Here is a 24,448-nt window from a genome sequence, read left to right as displayed (position 1 = left end):
GGGCACCCCCTTCCCGGGGATTTGGTTTTTTTGTTTCACCATAACCTCCCTTTTCCCGATTGGCCCGGGGTTGTAAATGCGAGTGGGTTTGTGGAGAATTCGTCGGGCCACTTTCCTTGGGCGGCGGTTGATTGACTCCCCCCCTTTTTGAAGTAGTGAACACAGTGTGAGACTCGATTTAGAAACCACGAATGCAACATGATGCATGCTTATGCTTGTGCAAAAAGAAAGGGAACAAATTATTATCGAAGAACTTGTTAGAGAAATTGTAAACATCATAAACTGAAACACTTCACTTAAGCATTGGAATATTACAAAATTTTTTTTTTTTTTTTTTTTTTTTTTTTTTTTTTTTTTTTTTTTTTTTTTACAAGTCAAGAGATTTCAGGAGCTAAAATCTAAACATAAGGTCCTAAGAACTTCAGACTCAAACTCCCGGAGTAGATGGGTCCTCGGAATCTGAATGTGCACGGGAGAACAAGTCCATAAACTTCCTCTTCCTTCTAGCATCTTGGTGGAGCAAAACGTCTTTCCGACGAAGCAAGTCGTCCTTCTCAATCATCCTCTGGTTCTGGATAAAAAGCTCACGGCTCTGTTGGGCTATCTTTCCCTTCAAAGTCTCATTCTCTTGCTCTAGCTCCTGGCATCTCCTCTTCCAAGTTTCTTTTTCTTGCCTTTCTTTGGTTAATTGTTCATGAAACTCTTCCTTAGTATCAAAGGGGATAGGCAAGGATGATGGTGGGATGGTGGACGATAGGTATCTAGGTAAGCGGTAGGGTAGACCAAAGCTCTTGGTCCTATCAATAACCCACTGGGTATAAGATTCGTGCACATAGTCTGATTTCTTTCCCAACTGACTTCTGTTGAGTCTGCGGATAGCGCTCCAAGCTTGTGCGAATCTTTCCCTTTTGTTCGAGTGATCTCCATGGTTAAGATAGAATTCATTAGTCAAGGCAAGGTTGTTTGGTTTTGTCTTTATCGGGTACCCAAATTGTCGTCGAGCGAGGAGTGGGTTGTAGCTAATTCCACCACGCATACCCAAAAGAGGTACGTTGGGATATTCACCACAACCCACAATAATCTCTCCGACATCACTAGCCGCTTGGTACCAAACAATGTCAGATGGGTCAAGAGTCATGATTCGGCGAGGCCAGGAAAGCTTGTCATCATTGGTCTTGAAGGCACGGGATTGAGGTAAGTGGAAGGTAAACCACTGATAGAGTAAAGGTGCACAACAAGAAATGGTTCCACGGCCAGCCTAGGTACGGTCATGGATAGAATGGTAGGTATCGGCGAGTAGAGTGGGTACGGGGTTCTTTGTAAGAAAGATTTTAATGGCATTGATATCGATGAAGTTGTCAATATTTGGGAAGAGTAAAAGGCCATATATAAGGAGGGCTAGGATAGAATGGAAGGCAAGTATACTAGCTGCTTCAGCAAATATGGAGGCTTGTTGGTAGAGGAAGTGGGTGGGAAGACCTTGGAGGCCTCCTTTAGAGGTAAGGTTTGCTTGGATGATGGAGGTTTTAAGATGGAGGGCGGCTGCGATGTCGGAGGGTTTAGGGGTAGGCTCAAAACCATGGAAAGGTATCTTGTCTGGCACAAGTAAACCTACTAGGTAGGAGTACTCTTCAAGTGTGGGGACAAGCTGGTAATCGGGAAATGTGAAGCAATGGTAGAGCGGGTCATAGAACTGAACCAGGGTCTCTAGGCATCCTTCCTCAACATCTACTCTAAGAATTCTGAGCAACTTCCCATGATGAGCTTGAAAATCAACTGGATCACTTACTAAAGATGCTAGCTCCCTTAATCTCAACAGGTCTGTTTTTTTGAAAAGGTACTTCCTAGTGCTTCTCAGTGGGATGTCCATATCTACAAAGTTTACAAAAAGCTTGTCTAAGTCCTTCGATAATTTGGATGAAAAAAAAGAGTTTATGCATGGATGCATGTATGCATGATTATGCCACAGTATGGAGAAAACATGGTGAAGTTAAGTCCAAAATGTTGGAGTTAAGGGTAAACACGCCATTTGGTAAGGACTATGGTTTCATATGTACCTGTATCACGGGTTCTACCAAGTTCCCAAAGTCATTGACCACTTCCGGATATTGTCGGATTACGGGACTACTCCCGGTCCAACAACGTCCATAGGAAAGCCTCGTTTGAGTGTAGTATCGCGTATCAACCAATTCAAGACTACTCTTGATTAGCCACCGCACTACGTCCTAAAAGGCTAAGATGGGTTAAAGGTAACTAAAGGTCCTCAACTTCATAGGTCGCTTGGAAATATTAATGCTGAACACGACTACTCATGCCAACATAGTAATATTCCCAAGATCCCTCCATTGAGCGGGGTTATCACATGTGCCACATCCGAAACTCACTCTCGGAAAGACACTATGATTATACCACCATCCTATCTTATGTTTCCCTCAAGTCCGGGTGTAGGACTTATCTCACCACTCACGTAAAAGATAAACACTTAAGCACGTATTTACAGTTTCAAATAATAATAAAGCATAAAGATGAAGAAAAACAAGATAGGTTTAACCCACTTAGGAGTGTGATCCCCAGTGGAGTCGCCATTTTCTGTCGCGGTGATTTTTGGATATCAAGCTATTGATTAGCATTGACTCGCATTTTTAAGATCACCACCGATCTTTTATTTTTCCGAAGAAAAGGGAGAAAGCTCGAAAAACCCTATTTTTGAGAGATCAAAGGTCCGGGGTTGGTTACGCAAAGGGAAGGTACTAGCACCCTAAACGTCTATAGTACTCTATAGGAACCTCTTGCTTATTTTATCTTTATGCTAAATTAATTATTTGTTTGGAAATAAATGCTCAAGTGTGGAAAGATTAAAGAGGTGGGTTCGAAAGAAAGGAGAAGAAAAAAGTTTTTGTTTATTTTTATTTGATTTGGGAAGACAAAGTCTTTTGCCTACATACCCGAATGGGATCAAAATCATGTAGTTCGGAGTAGAAAGTCAAGTGATTGGTTTTGATTGATTTTAAAGTTCGAAAAAAGAAGAGTTTAGGCAAGGTAAGAGGCCGAAAAGGCATAGAAGAAATAAAAGAAGTGAGTTCGATTGATTTTAAATTAGAAAAAAATGTTTTGATTGATTAAAGATTGATTAAAGATTTGATTAAGAAAGAAAGAAAAGATTGACCCTTTTTTTGAAATTTTGATTATGGAAAGTTTTTTTTTTTTTTTTTTTTTTTTTTTTTTTTTAATTATGCGGAGATAAGTCTAAACGCGCCGGATCCCTTAAAATGACGTTGGATCAAGTGAGGGTCCTTTTCCTCGGATACGGTTCAAATCACATGATCGTCCTCGGCGGAAACATAAAAATAAATGTGAGTGTCGGTGCAGATTCTCATTTTTTTTTTTTTTTTTTTTTTTTTACATTGGACCTAGATACATTCTAATTGGCAATAATAAATAAAAATTGCAAATGCATTAAAATAAATATGCTGGAAGAAATAATAAAATGCATGAAATACAAAACAATAAATACATATGGTGCATAAAATAAATAAAGAAAATGAAATGCAAGACATAAAAATAAATATAATGCTGGAAATAAATAAAAAAAAGAAAATAAAAATGCAAGACATAAAATAAACATGATGCTAAAAAATAAAAAAAATGCAAGACATAAAGTAAATATGATGCATAGAATAAAAAATAAACAAAATAAAATAATAAAAAAAAACAAACATAAAATAAGTATGATGCTGAAAATAAAATAAAACGAAAATAAAAATGCAATACAGAAAATAAATATGATGCTAAAAAGAATGCGAGACATAAAAATAAAATGCAAGGCAAAAATAAATAGGGTACATAAAATAAAGAAAATATAAGTGCAAGACAAAAATAAATATGTGGCTGGAAAATAAAATGCAAGACAAACAATTAAACATGATGCTGGAAAATAAATAAAGAAAATAAAAATGCAAGGCATAAAATTAAATATGATGCGTAAAAATAAAAATGCAAGACATAAAATAAATATGGTGCGTAAAAAAAGAAAAAGAAAAGGGTGCAGTAAGGAAAAAGGGGGTGAGAGTAGGAATCGGAAAAGAAGAAAAAGAGAAAAGAAAAAAAAATGGGCCAGAGGTGAGTCCAGCGGGCCAAAAAAGGAGAACCGGACCGGTTTGGTCCAAGGAAAAAAAAAACCGAACCGGTCCGGCCTCTATATAAGGGCTCGGGGCCGGTTTTTTCCCATTTTTAAAAAACTTTTCTCTCTCTTCTCTTTTCTCTCTTCCCTTTTTCTCTCTTCTCTCTCTAGCACACACCGCCGGAAGTTGTTTACCGGCGCAGTGGCTGGCCGGCCATGGGTGGCGGCGCCGCCGCGTCGGAAACAGAGTCTCCTCCTTTTTTAAAAAAACTACATGTTTTGAATTCCTTTTTTCTCCTAGTTCTCAAATCCACCGTTATTTTTTGAAAACCAACACTGATAAAGCACTACCTTTGTCCTTATGTTATCGTTTAAGCTTCAGAGTGAAAACGGTTACAGCTTGGGTTGTGGGTGTGGGTGTTTGACGCAGTGCTTGTGGTTGTGTGGGTGTGGGTGTTTGACGCGGTGCTTGTGGTTGTGTGGGTGTGGGTGTTTGACGCGGTGCTTGTGGTTGGTGGTGTTTGGTGTGGGCTTGGCCGCTAGTGGTGGTTGGTGTAGGCTTTAGGCCGCATGAGTGAGTGGGTTACTGTGTTTGCAGGGATTTCTGTTCTAATGTTTTGATTTTATGAGCAAGATGATTTTGGTTTTTTTTTGTTTTTGTTGGTGGTTCACGGAGGAGGAGGGTGTTGCTGAGTGGTGGCTGGTGGTGGCTAGTGGTTCACGGAGGGGGAGGGTGGTGTTGAGCGGTGGCTAGGCCGATGGTTAGTGGTGGCTTGGCTGTTGGTATTCCGACTGTTCGTATTCACCTCTGCCCTCTCTCTCCGACATGCACAGTAATTAATGCCGCATTTAAAGGTCATAATTAGGGTAAAAAAACGAAGAGCCCCTCTGGGCTTGGACCGAGAAAACCGAAAAGAAAAAAGAAAAAAAGGAAAGGAAAAGGAAAAAGAAAGAAAAAGAAAGAAAAAAAAAAAAAAACAAAATATAAAACAGCAAAATAAAAAAATAAAATAAAATAAAATAAAAAATAAAATAATAATAATAAAAAAAAAAAAAACGAAAAGAAGATACTAATAAAGATATTAATAATAAAAAAACGGAAATAAAAAAAAACACTTAATAAAAGGAAAAGAAAAGAAGAAAATAATAACTAAAAAAAACAATAAAAAGAGGTAAATAAATAAATAATAATAATAAAAAAGGGGCGTCTTCAAAACAAAAATGAGGTATTTTAAAATACCTCCCTGCCGAAATTTCATCTGAAATGATAGAAATTTCCGGCTTAAAAGACGAGAAAAAAGAAATAAAAACGGGTCAAAAATGGGGTATGACAATATGAATCTACTATAAAAAAATGACTATTTTCAAATTGTCCAAACAGACAATTCAAGATTCAATATAATGATTAATCCAAACTATTCGGAAAAATCATTGTATTAAATCTCAAACGAAAATCTAAGGTTCACTCATGATGAAGATTAATTGTATATAAAGAAATAGTCATTAATCACATAACACAAGTTATAAAAGCATTCATAAAAAGACCATGAAAGACATTCGTGCCTTTGAAGATGGTCACTGACAATAACAATCAATGTCGTGACAATGATGCAAACAGAAAAAGGGAAAGTGCCTACTAATTACAATTACAACCACAAAATGTTATTCAATGGTCAAGTGAATTTTATATAATTATTTTGATAATGATAAAGAATTCAAATAATTTGTATGAATTCTTAAATTTAAACCAACACTGTAATTATAAAAATGATTGGCAATTAGACTTGATGGTTCAAGAACACATCTATTACTTATAAAAATCCCATCAATAATTAAATTCGTTAAGTATTCAAAACTTAAACAAAGAAAATTCTTGATCTAGAAGAAGAAAAATTAATTTTCTTCCTCTAAAAATATTCTAACCATTGGAAGTTACTACATGTGTCTCATTGATACATTCTCACACATCCATAAGGCAAAAAAAATTTTGGTCCTTGAGGATTCAAGAATTTAGAAGAATTTCAATAACTATCAACTGCCTATCGCATCCAACTCCTAAATTGAACATGATACATTTGAAAACATAAATGAATTGATAGTTAAGCACTAGACATCAAAACATCAATACACTATCCGTAATTACCAGTAATTTCATGTAAAAAGTTGAGATAAATTTAGAAATTATACACTATTAGAAAGCTAAATGCGTCTTTATAACAAATTCTCCAATGCAAATCACTCTACTCCCTCCATGTCAGATGACCAAAAATTGTATTGAACATATTGTGAAAGCATACATATAAGCACTAAATAAGCGTTAGTGAAATTCATTTAAGCAACAAAAGATTAGCATCCTAAAGCCACAAGTATCGAAGGACAAGGCCAGTACTAGAAAACATTTCAACTTAGTTTCATCCAAAGGACAAAAAGCCTAGTGTCAAATCCTTTGTTAATGTAAATTGTCAACCTTTCCGCATTCAATATGCAAAGTGCACCTACCAATGAACAAAAACAACAATATTTCATGTCAAGTTAACTACAAAAGTGTAATTACAGTTTGTTGGAGCAACCAGATCAACACACAGACATACATAACCATTGAGGCAATCAGAGCATCGACACTTCTTTACAACCAAACCACCGAGGCAATCCAAGCTTAGACCAAACCATATCTCTATTATCAAATCATATGTTTCAACCAACACTACTATTTATATGATTATTTAAACCAACACTATTTTTTATTTGTTTGTATGTTTCAACCACAACCATTTTTTTTATTCAGTGTGAAGGATCAAATGCAATCTTGTATGTTTTCATAGCTAGCTACAACAATGTGGAATAGTTATAGCACAAAGTTTTCAATGGAAAAGGGAAGGAAAATATTACTATTAATTCTCACTAAATAACGAGAAGCACCAAAACTCATAAAGAAAAAAAGGTGAAAGAAAGATAGTGTTGCCAAAATCCAATATAGCTAACCAAAATCCAATAAATAAAACTTACTTAAAAGTTACTGAAGATGGAAGAAGGGGAACTCTAACATTGCATTGAAATTGAAGTTGCCAAAGGTAAGAGAAAGACATACGTCATCATTGAGACCAACAACTCTCCTTTTGTACATTCATCGTTGTCGTGGAGAATGGCCACCAAGAGCGAGAGCACGACTGAGACCAAGAGTGGTCGCGAGTGGGAGTGAGAGTGGCCACGAGCTTCACACCAAGAGAGAGTACGAGTGCAAGTGCTGAGATGGAGGAGACTCAGAGTGCGAGTGCTGAGATGAAAGAGACTGAGAGTAAGAGTACGAGTTGTAGCACTGCGAAAGTGACAAGGTTAGGGTGAGAGTGAGGAGACTGAGAGTGGGTGTGAGAAGATGACCAAATTCAATTATATATATATATGAAAAACAACATCATGTTTTATGAAAACCGATGTTAACATCATTTTTTTCAAAAAAACTGATGTTAATGAAATCATTTTATTTACAATTATGTCACTGCCCTTTTATTCACATTGGTTTTATCCAAAAGTGATGTTAAAGTGGCAATGTTAAAAGCCTTTTTTCTAGTAGTGGAAGAAAAAGACAGATGTGAAAACTAAATGATTTTATTAAGATGTTTAAGAGTTAATTAAGGTTGTAAAAGGTTGACCCTATTCTTTGTAACAGAGATGTTTAGAGAAGAGAAAACCCTACTTTTTGAACTTTTGTTCATTGATGCTAAAGAATGAAAAGGAAAAGCAAGGAATAAGGATAATGGTAATAAAAACAAAATACTCAAATTAAAACTATTCCTCCAATTGATTAAGATATATAAAACCTTTTGAGTTTTGACTTTCATATTAGAAAACATGTTGCAAATATTAATAGGCCAAGGAAAATAGTGAATGCCAAAAGCAATAGAGGGATGCAATACCAATGTCTGCATCAAAGCAACAGTTGTATAGATCTTATATTAGATAAACACTATGATTATCAACATGTTTCAAAATCGGGTGAAAAATAACTTTTGAAGCAAAAATACTTTTATAAAAGGATTAGATGGACTCTTATTTTTATTTTGTTTTTATTCGTTATATTTACATTGAAACGTGTGTCACAATATTTTTAATTACAAACCAAACATGCATTATGCTTGATTTTACATTTAGATGTCTCAAACAACCTATTTAAGACATTATTATATTATTGCATATTAATTGTGAATATCTCTTCAAATGAATTAAAACTTTAATTATGGTAGATGGACAACAAAGGAGTAGTCACAATCAGACTCACTTAGTAGAGAACTTAATTGTCCAATGTATCATAGCATTGTCGTCAAGCGGATACATGAAGCTTTGATGACCATGATAGAAGGATATTATCCCATTCTCGAAGTGATAACCATTTGCAGGAGACTTCTCATCAGGTTCCAAGCCAAAACAATGTGCTTTGAAGTTTTGTATCCTCTTTAAAGTCTCCCGATTGAAAGAAGTCTTATTGACCTTCCTTGGAATGGCTTCAATTTCATGCTTGAAAGGGAGGTCGTGACAGACTCTAATGGACTTTGTTGGGTGCCTCTTTGTCTTCTTCTTCCAACTTTTCCTTGTCTTTGTAGCAATTTTCCAGATAGAAGGAAGTTTTTCTATTAACAACTATATTGTACTTTGGGTTGGGAGTGGCAATGCAATGGAATTGAGTTCCAAGCATGTGAGGTAGACGAATGTTAAGTTTGCCCAATCATCTAAAAGAAGGACATACAGTTTGCCTCATTAGAAACTCCTTGAACACTGGTTCCATCTTATAGCAGGAAAGAACATGGACTTCTTCATCTAGGTAAGTAGCCTAGGTAGGATAGTTGTAGGGATCAACCTCAGGACGCCCTTCTTTCTAGGGTTCTAGAAGGTCTAGGGATTTAAGCAAATAGTCTTGATGCTCTAGATGAAAAGGTCCCTCTGATTTCCATCTTTTGTTGCCATGGGTACAAAAGTGATTTTGAACGACACATAATTTAAGATGTTTTTTTAAAACTGTCATCATTGGAAACTTAGTAGCATTTTTGTATATAATTGAATTCTTTTAAAGATGGTTATATAAAAACCGTCTTAGAAACCAAATGTTTCAAGAAGGTTTTTAAAATCCGTCTTTGAAATCAATAAAAAATATTTTCTTGCTCGCTTCTTTAATTCATCTTTCCCTCTTCTTCAACCCTAACTCCTCTTCCCAACCATATATTGATGACCCTTCGTTGGACTCCTTCTTGCTCCCCCCTGAGAGGCCCTGCTATGGTTTGAGCTTGACACATGCCTGATCATCCTGCATGTGCATCCCACGATTGTCCTCTGCTAGCCGAACTAAGGCTCCATGGATCTAAACGTGGCAGAGGATGGCAGCGACGACGACAACGCCGTAGACAACAACAATGAGATGATGACTCTCGAGGACTTCCTTGCCAAGGCCAACGCTGTCGACGACGCTGACCATGACCATGACCACGACCCCGACTACAACAATGATGACATAAAGATGCCAATGCCCCTCACCGAGAGGCTCAGCAGCGACACCCTCTTCTCCTTCGACCACCTTCCAACAGCGCCCTTTCACGAAACTGTACACTGAGCCACTCTTAAAATGCATTATAATCATATTTCCTTTCCAAATCCCTAATCCACTTCAAATCCACTCTTCAATCCTAATGGAGGATTCCAAGGGATTCCTTAGCTTCAATTTCGAGGGTAGCCTCAATGTTGCCCCTTCCTCATCCTTCGCCGTCGCCCCCTCCAGCCTCCTCATCCTGCACAACTCCTCCACGATCGCCTTTGCTGGTTCTAACAAAGGGCTTGCCGCCCCCACCCCATCCGCAGTGGACCTCGTGGGCAGCGACAATGTTCCCGACCAGTGGAACTTCCGGCAAATGGTGTGCCGACACTGGTTGCACCACCTATGCATGAAAGGTGATGCATACGGGTTCCTGCATCAGTACAACAAGGAAAGGATGTTGGTGTGCCACTTTTTCAGGCTCTATGGAGAATACTGGAAACAGGATGGAAGTGGAGACTATGCTCTTGTTCATGAGGATAAGAAGGAAACTTTGTCTTAACTCACTCTTGTTCAGCTCAAAGAGATTCCTCTATTGGTGGAGTTTACAACAAGCAGGAGGAAGAGAAAGCAATTACGAGGTTATTGGATGGAAGTGAAAACTATACTCTTATTTATGAGGATAATGAAGGAGACATGATGCTTGTTGGAGATGTGCCATGGTAGTAAGCATCTTATCAATGTCAATCATATGCACTATTATTTTATTTTATTTTATATTATATTATTACTATATTGTACCTCACCACTTGATGTGTGAGGACCAATGCCGAATTAACATCTTGATCTCAAAATTATAACAGATATTAGTTAGATTCCTTGTGCTTAACAATTTCTATATATTTAATATCAAACAACATTTTTTTTTTTGCCAATTGTTGTGAATAAATTCAAAGCAGTACATGCCATGGCATGTCTGTTCTTTCACATGATAACACCTGTACGACTGTCCCCTCTCATAAATACAAATAAACTATAAACAACTCGCACAATTGGATTTTCCCTTAGCTATTTTTTTAAATGATTTAGTTATTGCTAGAAAACTATGATTGGATTATATTATATGGTTTTTTAATGCTACATATGCTTGGCAGCATGTTTGTATCAACAGTGAAGAGGCTACGAGTGTTGAAGAGTTCTGAGCTTTCTGCTTTTTCCCGTGAGTTGGAATCTTATTTGATTTAATTGAAGAGTTGGAATCTTGTTTCTTCTTCCCTCATTTTGTTTTAACATGTGATTGAAAATTTCAAGAAATGTTCTTATTTTCAATTGGTAGTAAGCAAGACAAGATAGTACTTGCTTTCGTCAATTCATGAATGCAGCTGCAGAGAGAAGTGCTACTATTTCCTTTTACTTAGTCAATTATTAATATTGCTCTTGATTACAAGCATTAGGAAGATTACTATTGGAAATCATAGACATAAAAAACCTTTCATAGAAATCTATGTGAGACACTGCCATACTGTTTGTCTGACATCTTATATTGATCTAAGTAGATGCAAGCTTTCATATTTAATTCCTGCATAACTGCCACATAGAAATTACTGTTAGTTATAGAATACTGTAATGACAGATGATGATTATTTGCCATATAATTAGGATCTGTTGTTTAGACTTGATTTTAGTTTACAACTTTGTTTTCAGTGTAATTTTCTTTGTAAAGCGAGGATGAAATTATTTTTTTTTGGATTTTTGTTATTATAACTTATCTGTCTGCTAATTACAGGTTTAAATTTTTGAGCTGCGGAAAGAAGTGACTGATTTGCAAAATTTGGTAAAAGACTATCAAATGCCTTAATCTTTTGGGTGTGTTGCTTCTTCTTTTGCTGCTACATCTAGTCCAGTCTTTAGTACTCAAGAAGCATTTCATTTTATTTTGCGAAGAATAAACACAAGCAATGAGTTAGGTTGTACATATCTTGCATTTCCTACATGAATCCTGCTTCAATCTGATAAAAGAAACTTGGTAAAACCTCAACACAAAAGTTAACTTTTGTAGTTGGAGATCTGAAGGCCTTATAGACCCCAGGTAATTTAACTCTTTTTCTTCAAATATGTCTTTTTATTTTTAAATGTTGATCATGGCAAGTTTAGTCTATGTACATATCAAGCTACCCCAATTTATTGTTTTTTTTTTCCCTCTAGACTTTGTCATTGGATATCATACATAAGAATTATGTTGTGTATGCAAACTTTTTTTATGCAATTGTTTATTGTGAGAATATTTTTTGAAAGCCCGATGTGAGAAAATATTAACAAGCATACTACTTACTATATTATTGTCTAATTTCCTTGGTTTATTATGAGGGAAATTAACATAAGATGTCATAAGAGAGCTCCCAAAACTCATTTTTCACATCTCCTTCAAAGAGAGGATTGAAGAGTTTGGTCTCCATCAATAAGGAGGCTTCATGCACTGCTGCCACAGAAGAGTTTCAATGATAATGAATTGGCTCAGAGGAAGCAAGTATGGTTTTTAATGTGGGTATCATTTGCCTCCTATTAACTACACCATGCCATTAATATCTACTTTTATATATATACCAATACCAGATACAAAAATAGGATAGTTTAATCTTCAAATTATTAGTACAATTTTTTACAATAGAAACCATTAAAATAACTTTACGTATAACTTTCTCAAATAATTACTATAAATATTAATAACTTTTCATGATATGATGATTCAGGATTGATTGGTAATACAGAAAAACTTATACACTCACAATGTATCCTGATTAAATTCTAAATATTATATATTCTAGGTGTGATGTTTGTTTCTTATGACCCGAAGAAAAGAAAAGAAACAATATATCATTTGGTTCTTTTAACGTAATTTATTTGTTTCCTACTTGTGCTTATTTCCTTTTGGGTCATCCAAATTATTAGTTGGACCCCTTTACTAAACAAAAGCGGAAAAAAGCAAGGTTAAAAATACAAAAAGGCAATGGTTAGGTTTTATATATCAAACAAATAATGGCTTGCCAGAAAAGAAAAAGAATGAGATGCAGCAAGAGACTGATGATGAAGAGTAGTCAGTGGGGGAAAGTGTGTGTACTAAAATGAGTTAGCCCCCCACCACTCAATAACTGTGTAGGATTGCGACCTTGTCTCCGAGGGTTGTTAGGACATATTTTTATGCTATTTTATTGATTCATTATTGCTAAAATGAGTTGGTCCAAATTTTGTGACATCAAGTATTCTACTATAATTAAGTAAAAAAGAAAAAAGAAAGTAATGATCTAAGTCAATTGATAAATAATTACGTTTCTTAAATGTGACGTCAAAGATTCAATCTATAACTAAAAGAAGACTTTATCCAAAGAAATAAATTTTATTTTTGAATAATATGTGTCTCAAAAGAAATTAATCTTATCAGTTTAAAAATATTATTTGTGCAAATATAAAAGTATCATAGCCGAAGAGTTCTGTAACTATAATTTTAGAGCATAATGTTTGCCATTATCGATTAAGACCGGACATTCAAGCAACAAGCAGCTTAATTTTGTAACATCTCAAATGCCACTTTGCTGCTATTAATCGTTGCTAGTTTCCTTTAACTTTGACATTTTTTTCTTTTTAATTCATTGTCACTTTGGTTACGACATCCTTTACAATTTTTCTTTGCTTTTTGTGACATGTTTTGATGTAAAATTTATAATCAAATTATAGGCAAACATTGCAATATGGTACGTGTTGGGTTGGGGTGGTTACATTTATGTTGGTAAAAAGTCAGATATAATTACAGGCAAACATTGCAGTGCTGGTGCCCTTTACGTGTTAAAATATGCTTTATTAACGCCAGGCTGTTTGTACAACTACTACTAGCCTTATTTGTACTTTGTTGGAGCTTGACTGTATATTTTAATCACGTAGCTAAGGGCATCAGTTACTTGCTTATGCATGCAATTTTTCTAGCAATGCACTCATTGGTTTGCACCATGCTAAATAAAACATTTCCTGATGATGGATTACTTCCCATCTACATTAATAATCCTCATAGTGGGGCAGCATGCTACTCTCCCAACACATTTGGTGCCGTGGGTGATAGGTATTAACACAATTTACCAACCATCTTTTACATGATATAATCATCGCAAACCTCTGCATTGATTAATATGAAGTGGATATTGTTAAATTCTAATAATTTTTATCTGTATTTGTTAATCTGGTCTGTTGGTGATTGGCACAATCTTGTTGCAGTTTTTATGAATACTTGCAGTTTTTAATAATCTTTTTCCTGATTAGGAATTGTGAAGCTGCTTGGATTCAAATATTATGCTCTCCTCAATCGTTAATATTGCTCTTGATTACAAGCAAGGAGATTTTGAAGTTGCTGGAAATCATACACATAAAAGACTTTCATTTATAATTGTGATATTTTTCTTTTTTCAACCATGTAACTATATTCAATTAAAAATGTTTTTCTAACATTCTACCTTAGTGTATTTGAAGTAATATTATAATGGTAACAAGAAATTAGATATATTTTTTTATAAAAAAAACATTCTAAAATAATTTTTTAAAAAATCATCTTAAAAAATGAACTATCTAATAAGACGATTCCTCATAAAATCATATAAGAATTGTCTAATTTTTATTTTTATTTTATTTAAAAATAAGATATTATAAGACGATTTTTTAAAAGTCTATTTTTAAGATGATTTATGAGAAAATTATCTTAGAATCTTATTTTTTTTTATTTAACAAAAAAAAACATTATAAGACTGTTTTTTGAAAATCGTTTTAGAAGATTTAATTTATAAGATAAATTTTTTTAAAAATCATCTTAGAAGCATTTATCTTTTTTTAAAAAAAGTTATTTTTAAAACGATTTTTGACAAAATTGTCTTAAAAATTAGACATTCCAAAATGATTTAAAAAACTGTTGTAAAAAGTCTTAAATGACTTAAAACAATTGAAAATCATCCTAAAAAACTCCTTAAACTATAGTAAAAAGTGAATTTTAAGTAGGCATGACAACGGGATGGGTCGAGGTCGGATTTTATTTACCTCACCCCACCTCCGACTCCCCATCTCCTTCCCCGCCCCCGCCCCCAAAATCCAACGGGGGTGTATATTTACCCCATTCCCGTCCCCGACGGGGTTGGATTTTCCCCACCCAGCCCCAACATATTTATAAAATTTTATTAAAAAATATAATTTTTCATAAAATAAAAAATATAATTTTAAATAACAACCATAACATATTTTTAGATTATACATGACAACATAAAATCCAATGCAACATTAACATAAAATTCAATCTAATGGTTTCATGTTTTAATGTGTTATATATATGTAATGATATTTTTTAAAATTAATTATTAGCGGGACGGGTTTGGGAGCAGGTTCAGGGCGGGTATTAATAATCTCATTCCCGACCACCTTGAACCTGACTTTGTCTATCCGAGAAAATCCAACCCCGATCCCAACTCCGATCAACTCGGGTTTTTCCCATCAAAATTGAGGCGGGTCCAGGGCGAGCCCCACGGGTTTGGGCCCGTTGCCATGCCTATTTTTAAGTAATGCAAGTTTGTTATGCATTGATTTTGTAGCCTCTAAACCGATGGTACTGCCTCAGATTGATCTCAGGATCCCGTGGTGGTTTTGTGAAAGCTGGTTGTGGAGGACCTACATTTGTATAAGGTTTGATGATCCAGTCTTGAACACTTGGACCCACTTTTTTAAAGTCTATAGTAAGTCTGAAGAAGATACTAGACAAACTAACATGCTTAGCTACAGTGACAATCTGTTTTTTTTTCTACAAGATTTGCTTTAATGACTTAGTGGAGAAAGATGAAGCTTCTCCATAAACATATTGCATTCTTCTGAGTTTGTCTTCGACTCATTTGTTAATCCAGGGTCTTGGCAACTTTTAGTTCATCTTATGCACTTACTAGCTTTGGAAACATCCTAGGCATCTCATCGTCTGTTTCTACAACATTTATCATAGCAGGCTCTTGTGAATATGCAACTATAATAAATTATAGCACAACTTCTTCTAGCTCGGCACATTCAGATTGGTTTGTATCCTCATCGATTATATATGGCTGGTAGCAGCTCATTGAACCTTTCGACTTCATCTTATGAGATAATTCAGTCTTATGTTTTTATATATAAAATTTGGATTGGTATAGTGGAGAGAAGTTTGGATGGTTGTATATTTACTAACTCTACAATTAATTGTATATTAAGTTCTCGTAACATCCTAATTATGTAAATGTTATATTTTATCCTTTAAATTTACATCCCCCTTTCATCAACAACATCTTCTTAATGCTCGTATAACATATTTAACCGAGCTAGATTCTTTTAATTTTTAAAATGATTAATTGGTTTTAAATATTAAATTTTGTATCCTTTGAATTTACATTAGTTGTGTTCTTTGCCAAAAAAAAAACCATTAGTTGTGTTCTATTATTTTATATAAAGTTTTTGGTTCGGGCTATGGTGAAGATTTGGAAAGTGAACCATTGGTGGGGAAAAAGAAATTACCTGTAATAACAGGTTGTATACCGGAAGAAAAAATGATAAAAAATTTAAATAATATTGTTATTTAAAAAATTGAATAAAATAAAAAGATTAATTATATTATAATGGAAAATGACTACAAGTTTGCCCGGTGGCAGGTTTATTTGGTGGTTGAGATTAAAGAAAGGAGACTTGCTTAACAGGTATTTTATTTTTAATATATTTGATAAATTTTGTCTCACTAATTTTTTTTCCTTTTTTTTTTATAATTAAAAAGGTGATAATAAAAAAATCATTTCATCTCCTTTTCATATTTCTCTCCATCAACAGCCATAGGTTCCACCACACTCTACCACCGGAATCGATCTCCGGTAATGAAGCTCTCATCGTTTTATTTTCTTTTTCTTCTTCTCATCTTTCCCTCTCTTTCTCCATCATCAATCTTCTTTGGCTCTGATTTGTTGCCGTAGTCAAGGGAGATGATAGAACTGAAACACTAAATCTAGATCTGCGAGAACCATATCTCCTTCATCAACGATGACAACAAGATCTACTTCGCTGAAATCGATACCAAAATCCAGGATCTAACCCCAAAACCATGATAGACAAATCTCCTTTGTCATGGATTTCATTGATTTGGTTTTGGCATGATTTGGTTCCGTTGTTGATTTCATTGTTTTTCCCTAGATCTCCTTGTGTTGTTAATTTGGTTTTTCTTCACCAACAAAAACACAACCAAACAACATCAAACAGAAAACGCCTCACCCAAAAAAGAAATGAAAAAAAAAATTGATGAACACGGAGAGGAGGGAGGAGGCATGTAATATCCGACGAATCACATTAGAAAGAGAAAAAAATTAATTGATATTATTTATAATAATAATGTATCAGTTAAGAATTTCATAATTAAATATATTTGGTTTAAAATAATTATGTGATGGATAAATTTTTACAAATTTTTTCAAAGTGTAAATAAGGATAAAATACGTTAAAAAAATTTAGATTGATTTATAAAAATAATCATTGAATCTAAAAGCAGTTGAAATAGATTATCAAAATCTTAAAAATAACTATGAAAGATTAATTCATAGAGGATTCTCACTAACAAAAATGATTAGTGAAATATCATAGATAATGTGAGAACCATAAAAAAGTAGTCGACAAACAACAACATTGCAAGGTGTGAGTCTCATAATAATGAAAGAGAGAGATGTGTTGTTGTCACTGTTACTGAGGCAAAGGTCAAGGCCAAGTCTAATCTCGTGGGGGTGGCTTGACGGAGGAGAAGAAATTGTTGGCAGACAAAGGAAGGTCACAAATCACATAATAGTCTAGTAATTTTTTAAGTGAGAAAGAATAAAAATAAGTTAAATTTTTTTTTTAATGATTTTAATATTTTTGTTCATTTCTTTTTTATAAGAAATTTATAATCAACCGGTAACTTTACCTCCCATTGTAGGTAAAATCATTTGCTTCACTCTGGTCCACTTTCCAAATACTTCACCATAGCCTGAACCAGAGTTTTTTCCTGTATCATTCGAATTGTGTTTTTTTTTGGGGGGGACTGGGGACTCAGGCCTATGATCCAAACCTTCACGACCTGTATACAATTATATAAACTCTTCAAAGAAGACAGATCTCAAAAGGTTTGAGTGATTTATTATTCTAAATTTCTTTTACATTATTGATGCATCAAAATTAAATTTTTACTTGCTAACTAATGTCCAAGAACTCCCCACGTAACTCGTTCATAAAATTAATAATTATGATCTGTTACCCTATAATTAATTTTCTTTAATGAATTAAGGCCACAACATTAACTTTGCAACTGTATTTTTTGGTCCTAAGCCGCCAAACCCGTTTATTTCACTTATTTGAACGAGTCACTCAAATACAATAATGCAATTCTAATTTCATAATAATCCTTTTCCTCCCATCGATCAGTTCGAATCGGAGATCTACAGCAATTGATTCTTTTAACTGCTGATCCTATTACTCTTATAATTCATCCCAATCTTATATACTCCAATTTCACACATTTAATCAAATATTATTTTCATATTAATTATTTTTCAATCGATGTGAACAATGTTTAGATCATGAAATCACGTCTGCATTGTATTAATTTTGAAAGATTTGAAGTTAATTAGGAACATTATAATATTGAATCGATTTGGACTTAGGCCTGGTATCTTCTTTTCTTCCTGGTGCACAAATCCCTAGCATGTATTTTGGGCTAGCTGAGTTGTCTTGCTGTTTTGGGGTGACAGATTCTTTGAGCATTTACCTTTTTGTCATGGGATTATAAATTTTTTTATCCATTAATTTTTTAGTAAAAGAAATTATATGTATAATCTTTTTTCTCTTTTTTGTTTTTTCTTAATTACTTAATCAACTTTATATATGCGTCACAGGATTATACGTACTACATATTTACGTCTTATGTACAATTTTTTTGTACATCCTATTATCCTCAACATATACTATTGAAGATCACGATTTACATTTAGAAATAATATCGCAAAAGTGCAAACACAAGAAAATCACAATCTACTTAAAGTATCAAATTACGGTAGTAATTTATGCACATTGGCATGTGTAAAATATTTACACATAAATATCGAATGATATTTGACCATTAATATTTTACTATGTCTTCCAATTCATTGCTAATGTGTCATAAATGTGTGCATATATATTTTACTCTAATTAACGATATATATAAATTAAACTATTAAATTATATAACTATTATGTTTTTTTTAAATACAGCATTGCCTCTAAAATATTTTAGCTAATACTTATAACTATTGATATTTGATATTGTTGAGAATAGTTTTTAAATTAAAATAACTCAAAATTTATCTGACATTAATTATGTTACATGACAATTAGAATGAATTTGTTAAAAATAAATTTAAAAAATAATTAGAATAGACTGACAATATAAATGCTTTAAAATAGTATTATCTAATTATACATTTTTATAAGTTTATTATTTTAACTCGTTTTATTATTGATTGAAATTTATCAAAAAATTATAAAATTATAATTATTTAATTAGTAAGATGTCAAAATCATAAATTCTTATAATTTCTAATAAATTCCAATCAGTGTAATATATTTAAAATAGTGTGTTGTTAACCTTTCTCAGATTTTACATATGAAACACGATGGTTAATCACTGGTCAAGTTCTAACTGCATGCCATGCAACTCAAAATGAACAGCTGGAAATCCAAATCCATATGAATCCAATTCGAATTTATTTTACAAGTATCATTTATCTAATATATAAACGCATCCACATTAGCCGAATTAATTAATCCTTCAAAGAGTTGCATCTTTTGAGTACGATTATAAAATTAGAAACCCATAATATAATATAACTCCAAATTGATCCTCATTATATATATTTACAGCCTATAAAGACTCTTAAAATAAAAAGATAAACTTAAGAATAGATTAATTGTAAGTAAAAATTTAATAAATTTACAATTTTATTACATGTTGATGTATTTTATCACGACACGACTAATAACTGCTGTTTAACACAAATAATAACCGTATAATTTTCAATCAATTACCAATATAAATACAAATATATCTTTTAAAAAAATGCACGTTACCTTTAAAAAACTTAATTCACACTTTATTATAAAATGATTACAAATAGTCGTTAGTTAGCAACTGAAGATGGGAGAATAAATATTGGGTCTTACTGTGTACTACTCCTAACCTTATAAATTGCTTTCAATTATTTCAAAACAATTATTCTTCTCATCAATTTCGCAATTAATATCCTAACGGTATGAATCAGAATTTGCAAATTGCAATAACTTTAACAATATTTTTTTCTTTCCGGACTTTAACATGTGTTAGAAACTATCATTTCATCAATATGCAACCAAAAGTGGGTATATTTATGGGGTCTTCTACGATCTCCCAATCCTCCATTAAGTTCTGTCGCGTTACTGAAAATCCTCACCCTGGAACCGTGCCCTTTTCGCTTTCGATCAATGAGCAGCTTTAGCGCTACACTTTCTCCCAAAAGGTTCAGTCCCATTTTCTCTAGGGTTTTCCTTTTCCGTATCTATCTCCACTTTATTACATTAAATTTAAAATTCTATAGTCCCAATAATTATTTTAGGATCAATTTTTTTTTTATCTCTCCCAGAGTATTTTTTATTTTCATTAAAAAAAGCAGAAGAGTTAAAATATACTTGGTTAAAATTCAGAAAATATTTTAAAAAAAATTCAAAACTAAAATCAAATAAATTTTATCAACTTTTTTTATAAAAAAAAAGTAAAAACACATTGATAATATTTATTTTGTAAATCAAATTGAACATATTTTATAAATCTTAAAAAGTTAAAAATAAAAATTATCTTCAGAAAATAAAAGTACACACTAAACAAGCACTACTTCAGTGTGTTTTTATTTTCATTTTCGAAAAAAAATCATTTTATTTCTAAAAACATATTTATTTATTTTTTTTGTCCTTAACATCATTTTTACTGTTTAAGATACTTTTAAAAAATTAAAAAATTCAAGATACTTTCTAAATATTTTTAAAGACAGAAAATAAAATAAATATACTTTACAAGAACTACAAAATTACAAAAATGTTAAATGATAAAAAAAAATATTTGAACATTATTTTAAACCAACACAAGATGACAACGACAGCTCAATCGAGCATTTACACAATCCAGACCAGGGATGTTCTCCGAACAAAACAAAGAATAAAACAGACACAAAGCAGAAGGAGGGCAAAAGATAAATAAAAGTGTGCCACACCACACAACAGACGCCAACTTTTCTAGTTCCAAGGTCAACGCCGAAGCTGCTATCTTTATCGTGCAATTGAAAACAAGAATTTCACTTTACTCCGAGTATGTTGTTCTCACGAAACCCCTTCAATTCCCAGTACAGAAATTTAATGCAAACATAAACAAAAAAAATGAAAACAAATATACAAGCACTGAAAATGGCGCATCGCATGCTTAAACAGAACACTGTCAACTATTTCAGGATTATCGATAATTTCAAGTACTTACCAACCCCATAGAGTAGGGGCCAGAATACATAGAGTTTTGGCACATAAACCTAGTTAAACCTCCTATCAATCATAAAACCTTAAGAAACCACATTCCCATTGAAAAGAGATCAAATTAACGTTAGCTGAGGATGCAATCAACAACAGCACACATCTAATTAACATAGATTAAAATAAAAACACCTGAAACCAAACTTGACATGTTTTTATCTCTCTCTTTTTTCTTCCTATAGCTAGTTAACTAATTAAACTACCCATAAGACATAATTTAACAAAGGCTAAGCATTTTGCATCCTTGCTACAAGGGAATTAAAAATCTCTGGATACTGAAGAAAATCTTCCAGGTTGGAGCATCCTGCAGCAACATGGTTCATCAAAAACTGGTTGTTTCTCTCCACAGACACGCCCTGCATGGTGTTGAAGCCATGATGAATGGCTTCAAATTGGTGCTGCATGGTAGACGAATCATAAGGGGCACCAAAAGCTTCAACCTTCGGAACCCTAGTCCTAGTATCAGCACAACCCCTTGCAGCAGAAACATTCTTGAGTTCAAATTTCTGTTGAGGAGGAAGTGACTCAGGAACAGACAAAGTTTCTTTCTTGGGCTTCGATTTTGGCAAGAACTTGTGGACAATCTCCTCCAACAACCCAGAATCAGAAGACTCTATTGGGAAAAAGTCAGATTCTTCATCAATAGCTTCAGCAACTTCCATTCCAAGATTAGGGTTGGTAAAGCAACAACCTTGGAGACAGTTATTTGCAGCAGCAGAAGAAGATGAAGAGTTTACATAACAACTAGAAGACTTATTATTATTATTATGAAAGTGGTGAGAAGAAGAGTTGAGAAAGTCACGAAAGAGAACCATGTTAAGAGAAGAAGAAACGTTGTTATTGTTGTTGTTGTGGGAATTTGCGGAGAAGTCAGCGTTTAAATTTTGGTTCGGGACGAACCTGGTGACATGGCAGTGTTTGGGGTTGATGTTGTAGGGTTGGAAGAGGTGGTGGTGGTGAGGGTCGGCGGCGTCGGGGTATACGAAGTTGGTGCGGGCCTTGGCGCCGCGCATGGCGCGGGCGGCGCAGTCGTATGCGAAGGCGGCCTCCTCCGCCGTGTCGAAGGTGCCAAGCCAACGCCGTTCCTTCGACTGCGGGTCGCGGATCTCGGCAGCGTAGCGGCCCCAGGGGCGGCGTCGGACGCCGCGATAGCGCATGGTGCCGCCGGAGCTGGCGGTATCGCGCAGCCCGCGCTTGGTGGTGGCGCTTTTCTTGGGGTGGTGGTCGGAGAGGGTTGTGTCGGGGTCTTGAGTGGGGCCCATTCCGTTGAGACGACGGAGTGCTTCTTCCATTGAAGAGAGAATATGAGAAGCGAAGGGTAAGCTCTTACTACTATTTCTCAAAGTTGGAACTTGGAACTGATTATGAGACCGTGTGCGATGTGTTGCTTTATTTATATTTTGACACAAAGGTTGACCATTGACTACTTCTACTTGTTATTGTAGAATTTTCGAAATAAAAGTTTAAATATTTTTATTTTTAATTAGTATAAGAGGAGGGCTAACTGGCAGGAAGTGCTAAACACATAACTGACATAAGTACGCTTTTTCTAAAACATTTACTATTATGAATTTAAATTTATTAAAAATTTATAAATTTATAAAAATACCCTTAGTACTAGATTTTAATTTCTGATAATAAATATCAACAAATCACTAGATAAAATAAACAATTATGAATCTGTTAAAAATATCTTTTTCTTTCTCAACAAACTTCCAATGCCATTGTGTTCAATATTAAATTATTCGTTTAAAGACTTTAGAAAATGCCTTTAAATTCAGTAAAAAAAAAGTTTTTTCTTCTGCTATTCGATCTAAACCCTAATGTCACAAAATTAATAATAAAGGTTTAAAACTAATTATTGACTTGTACAGAATTACAAGAGAAAACATATTAATTGCAACAATCTTGTTTGTGTTAAAATTGATTGAAGTGTAACGCATATTTATTTTTAATGAAAAAGGTATGATTTTAAGAAATTAAAAAACTGTTCTTATAAAATAATTATACTATTTGTTCGTACATATTAAATAAATACAATTTTGATACAAACTCATCGTAAAAAAAATTATACCAAGAAAACTAATTCCTTTAAAATGAAATAAATACAAAATTTCAAACGATAAAATAATATACAAATCTGAAAACAGAGAGACGATCAATTCCCATTTTCTGTATATCCATCTGAAATTAAATAATTAAGTAACGTAACCTAACATGGTGTAAGTGTAACCAACAAGGCAAAATAAATAAAATAACTTGTATAAAAAATAAATAAAGTAACGTAACGTAACGCGGTTATGTCTCATTGATGATTAATTGTCGCTTTTATTTTTCCCTTAAGTTTAGAGGTAAATACCATCATAGGTAGGGCAAATGATCAATACCAAAGTACTTACGTACACTACAAGTTCGATGAGCGACCCTGCACACTGTGCATGCATGGCATGATGATAATTTCTTCTGTCTGTCCTTCATCCACAGTGTTCCACGAAGCAGGCATGGACATATAACATGCATACATAGCTTAGCTTTCTAGGATCTAACTTTTCAAACTTTATACCAATGAACTTTATGCTTCTTCAGAGTGTGCCTCCAGACAAACCAGGCAGCTATATATGCTCCTACGACTACAAAAGACTTTTCGATGTCCCTCATGACGTGCCCTAGCATGTCTAATTAAATTAATTAAGACTTACATTGTTATAATCCCCATAAGCCCAGACAAAATGAATAAGTTTGTCAAATTAGTAGTATAAGTTTAACTTTATGTAATTTACCCATTTCCATTAGTTTGGTCACTTGGTTTGGTGTCCATTCTTTTAAAATTGATCGAATAGAATTAGCTTAATATTAATTAAGTGTTATTGAGTTTGGTTTTTTAAATAAGATTTTAAATTGGAATTTATGAATGAAAAAAATGATTAAAAGAGGAGATTATATTAAAAAGTGATTAATTAGATCATTTGACAGAGAATATTATCAATAAAATTAAGAAATATTGTGAATCAATAACATGATAATATTTTTTAATATTAATCATAAATTTTATATTAGAACTTTTATAACATAAGAAAAATTGATTCTTAATCTTTGCAGGTCGATCTCTATAATCTTGTGGACGTGTTAATGGAAGGATTATTGTTGTGACTTGTGACAGCTTGCTAT

The 24,448-nt window shown here is 33.6% G+C and overlaps 3 protein-coding genes and 1 long non-coding RNA gene across 4 annotated transcripts; 2 read left to right on the top strand and 2 right to left on the bottom strand.

Moving 5' to 3' along the window:
- Positions 1 to 427: 427 nt before the first annotated feature.
- On the bottom strand, positions 428 to 1,138 carry LOC102666022 (uncharacterized). The gene has a single exon (XM_006586471.2). It carries the CDS (start codon positions 1,136 to 1,138, stop codon positions 428 to 430), a length of 711 nt encoding a protein of 236 aa, XP_006586534.2.
- Positions 1,139 to 9,795: 8,657 nt separating this feature from the next.
- On the top strand, positions 9,796 to 10,200 carry LOC102665884 (30-kDa cleavage and polyadenylation specificity factor 30-like). Its single transcript, XM_006586470.1, has one exon. It carries the CDS (start codon positions 9,796 to 9,798, stop codon positions 10,198 to 10,200), a length of 405 nt encoding a protein of 134 aa, XP_006586533.1.
- Positions 10,201 to 10,351: 151 nt separating this feature from the next.
- Positions 10,352 to 14,165, top strand: LOC121175330 (uncharacterized). The gene is made up of 3 exons (XR_005892684.1): positions 10,352 to 10,857; positions 11,425 to 12,179; positions 13,947 to 14,165. It is a non-coding gene; the product is annotated as an uncharacterized lncRNA (long non-coding RNA).
- A 7,342-nt stretch (positions 14,166 to 21,507) lies between these two features.
- Positions 21,508 to 22,572, bottom strand: LF1 (putative AP2 domain-containing protein Lf1). Its single transcript, NM_001357489.1, has one exon. It carries the CDS (start codon positions 22,570 to 22,572, stop codon positions 21,508 to 21,510), a length of 1,065 nt encoding a protein of 354 aa, NP_001344418.1.
- Between the last annotated feature and the right edge of the window lie 1,876 nt (positions 22,573 to 24,448).

This window comes from Glycine max, chromosome 8, assembly GCF_000004515.6.
Source record: "Glycine max cultivar Williams 82 chromosome 8, Glycine_max_v4.0, whole genome shotgun sequence".
NCBI classification, from domain to species: domain Eukaryota; kingdom Viridiplantae; phylum Streptophyta; class Magnoliopsida; order Fabales; family Fabaceae; genus Glycine; species Glycine max.
Note: the sequence above shows the minus strand (reverse complement) of the source record. Positions and strands in the feature narration are given on the sequence as shown.

Excerpts from the sequence above, each read along its gene's own strand:
- LOC102665884 (XM_006586470.1), top strand. The coding sequence starts at position 9,796 with ATGGAGGATTCCAAGGGATTCCTTAGCTTCAATTTCGAGGGTAGCCTC.
- LOC102666022 (XM_006586471.2), bottom strand. The coding sequence starts at position 1,138 with ATGACTCTTGACCCATCTGACATTGTTTGGTACCAAGCGGCTAGTGAT.
- LF1 (NM_001357489.1), bottom strand. The coding sequence starts at position 22,572 with ATGGAAGAAGCACTCCGTCGTCTCAACGGAATGGGCCCCACTCAAGAC.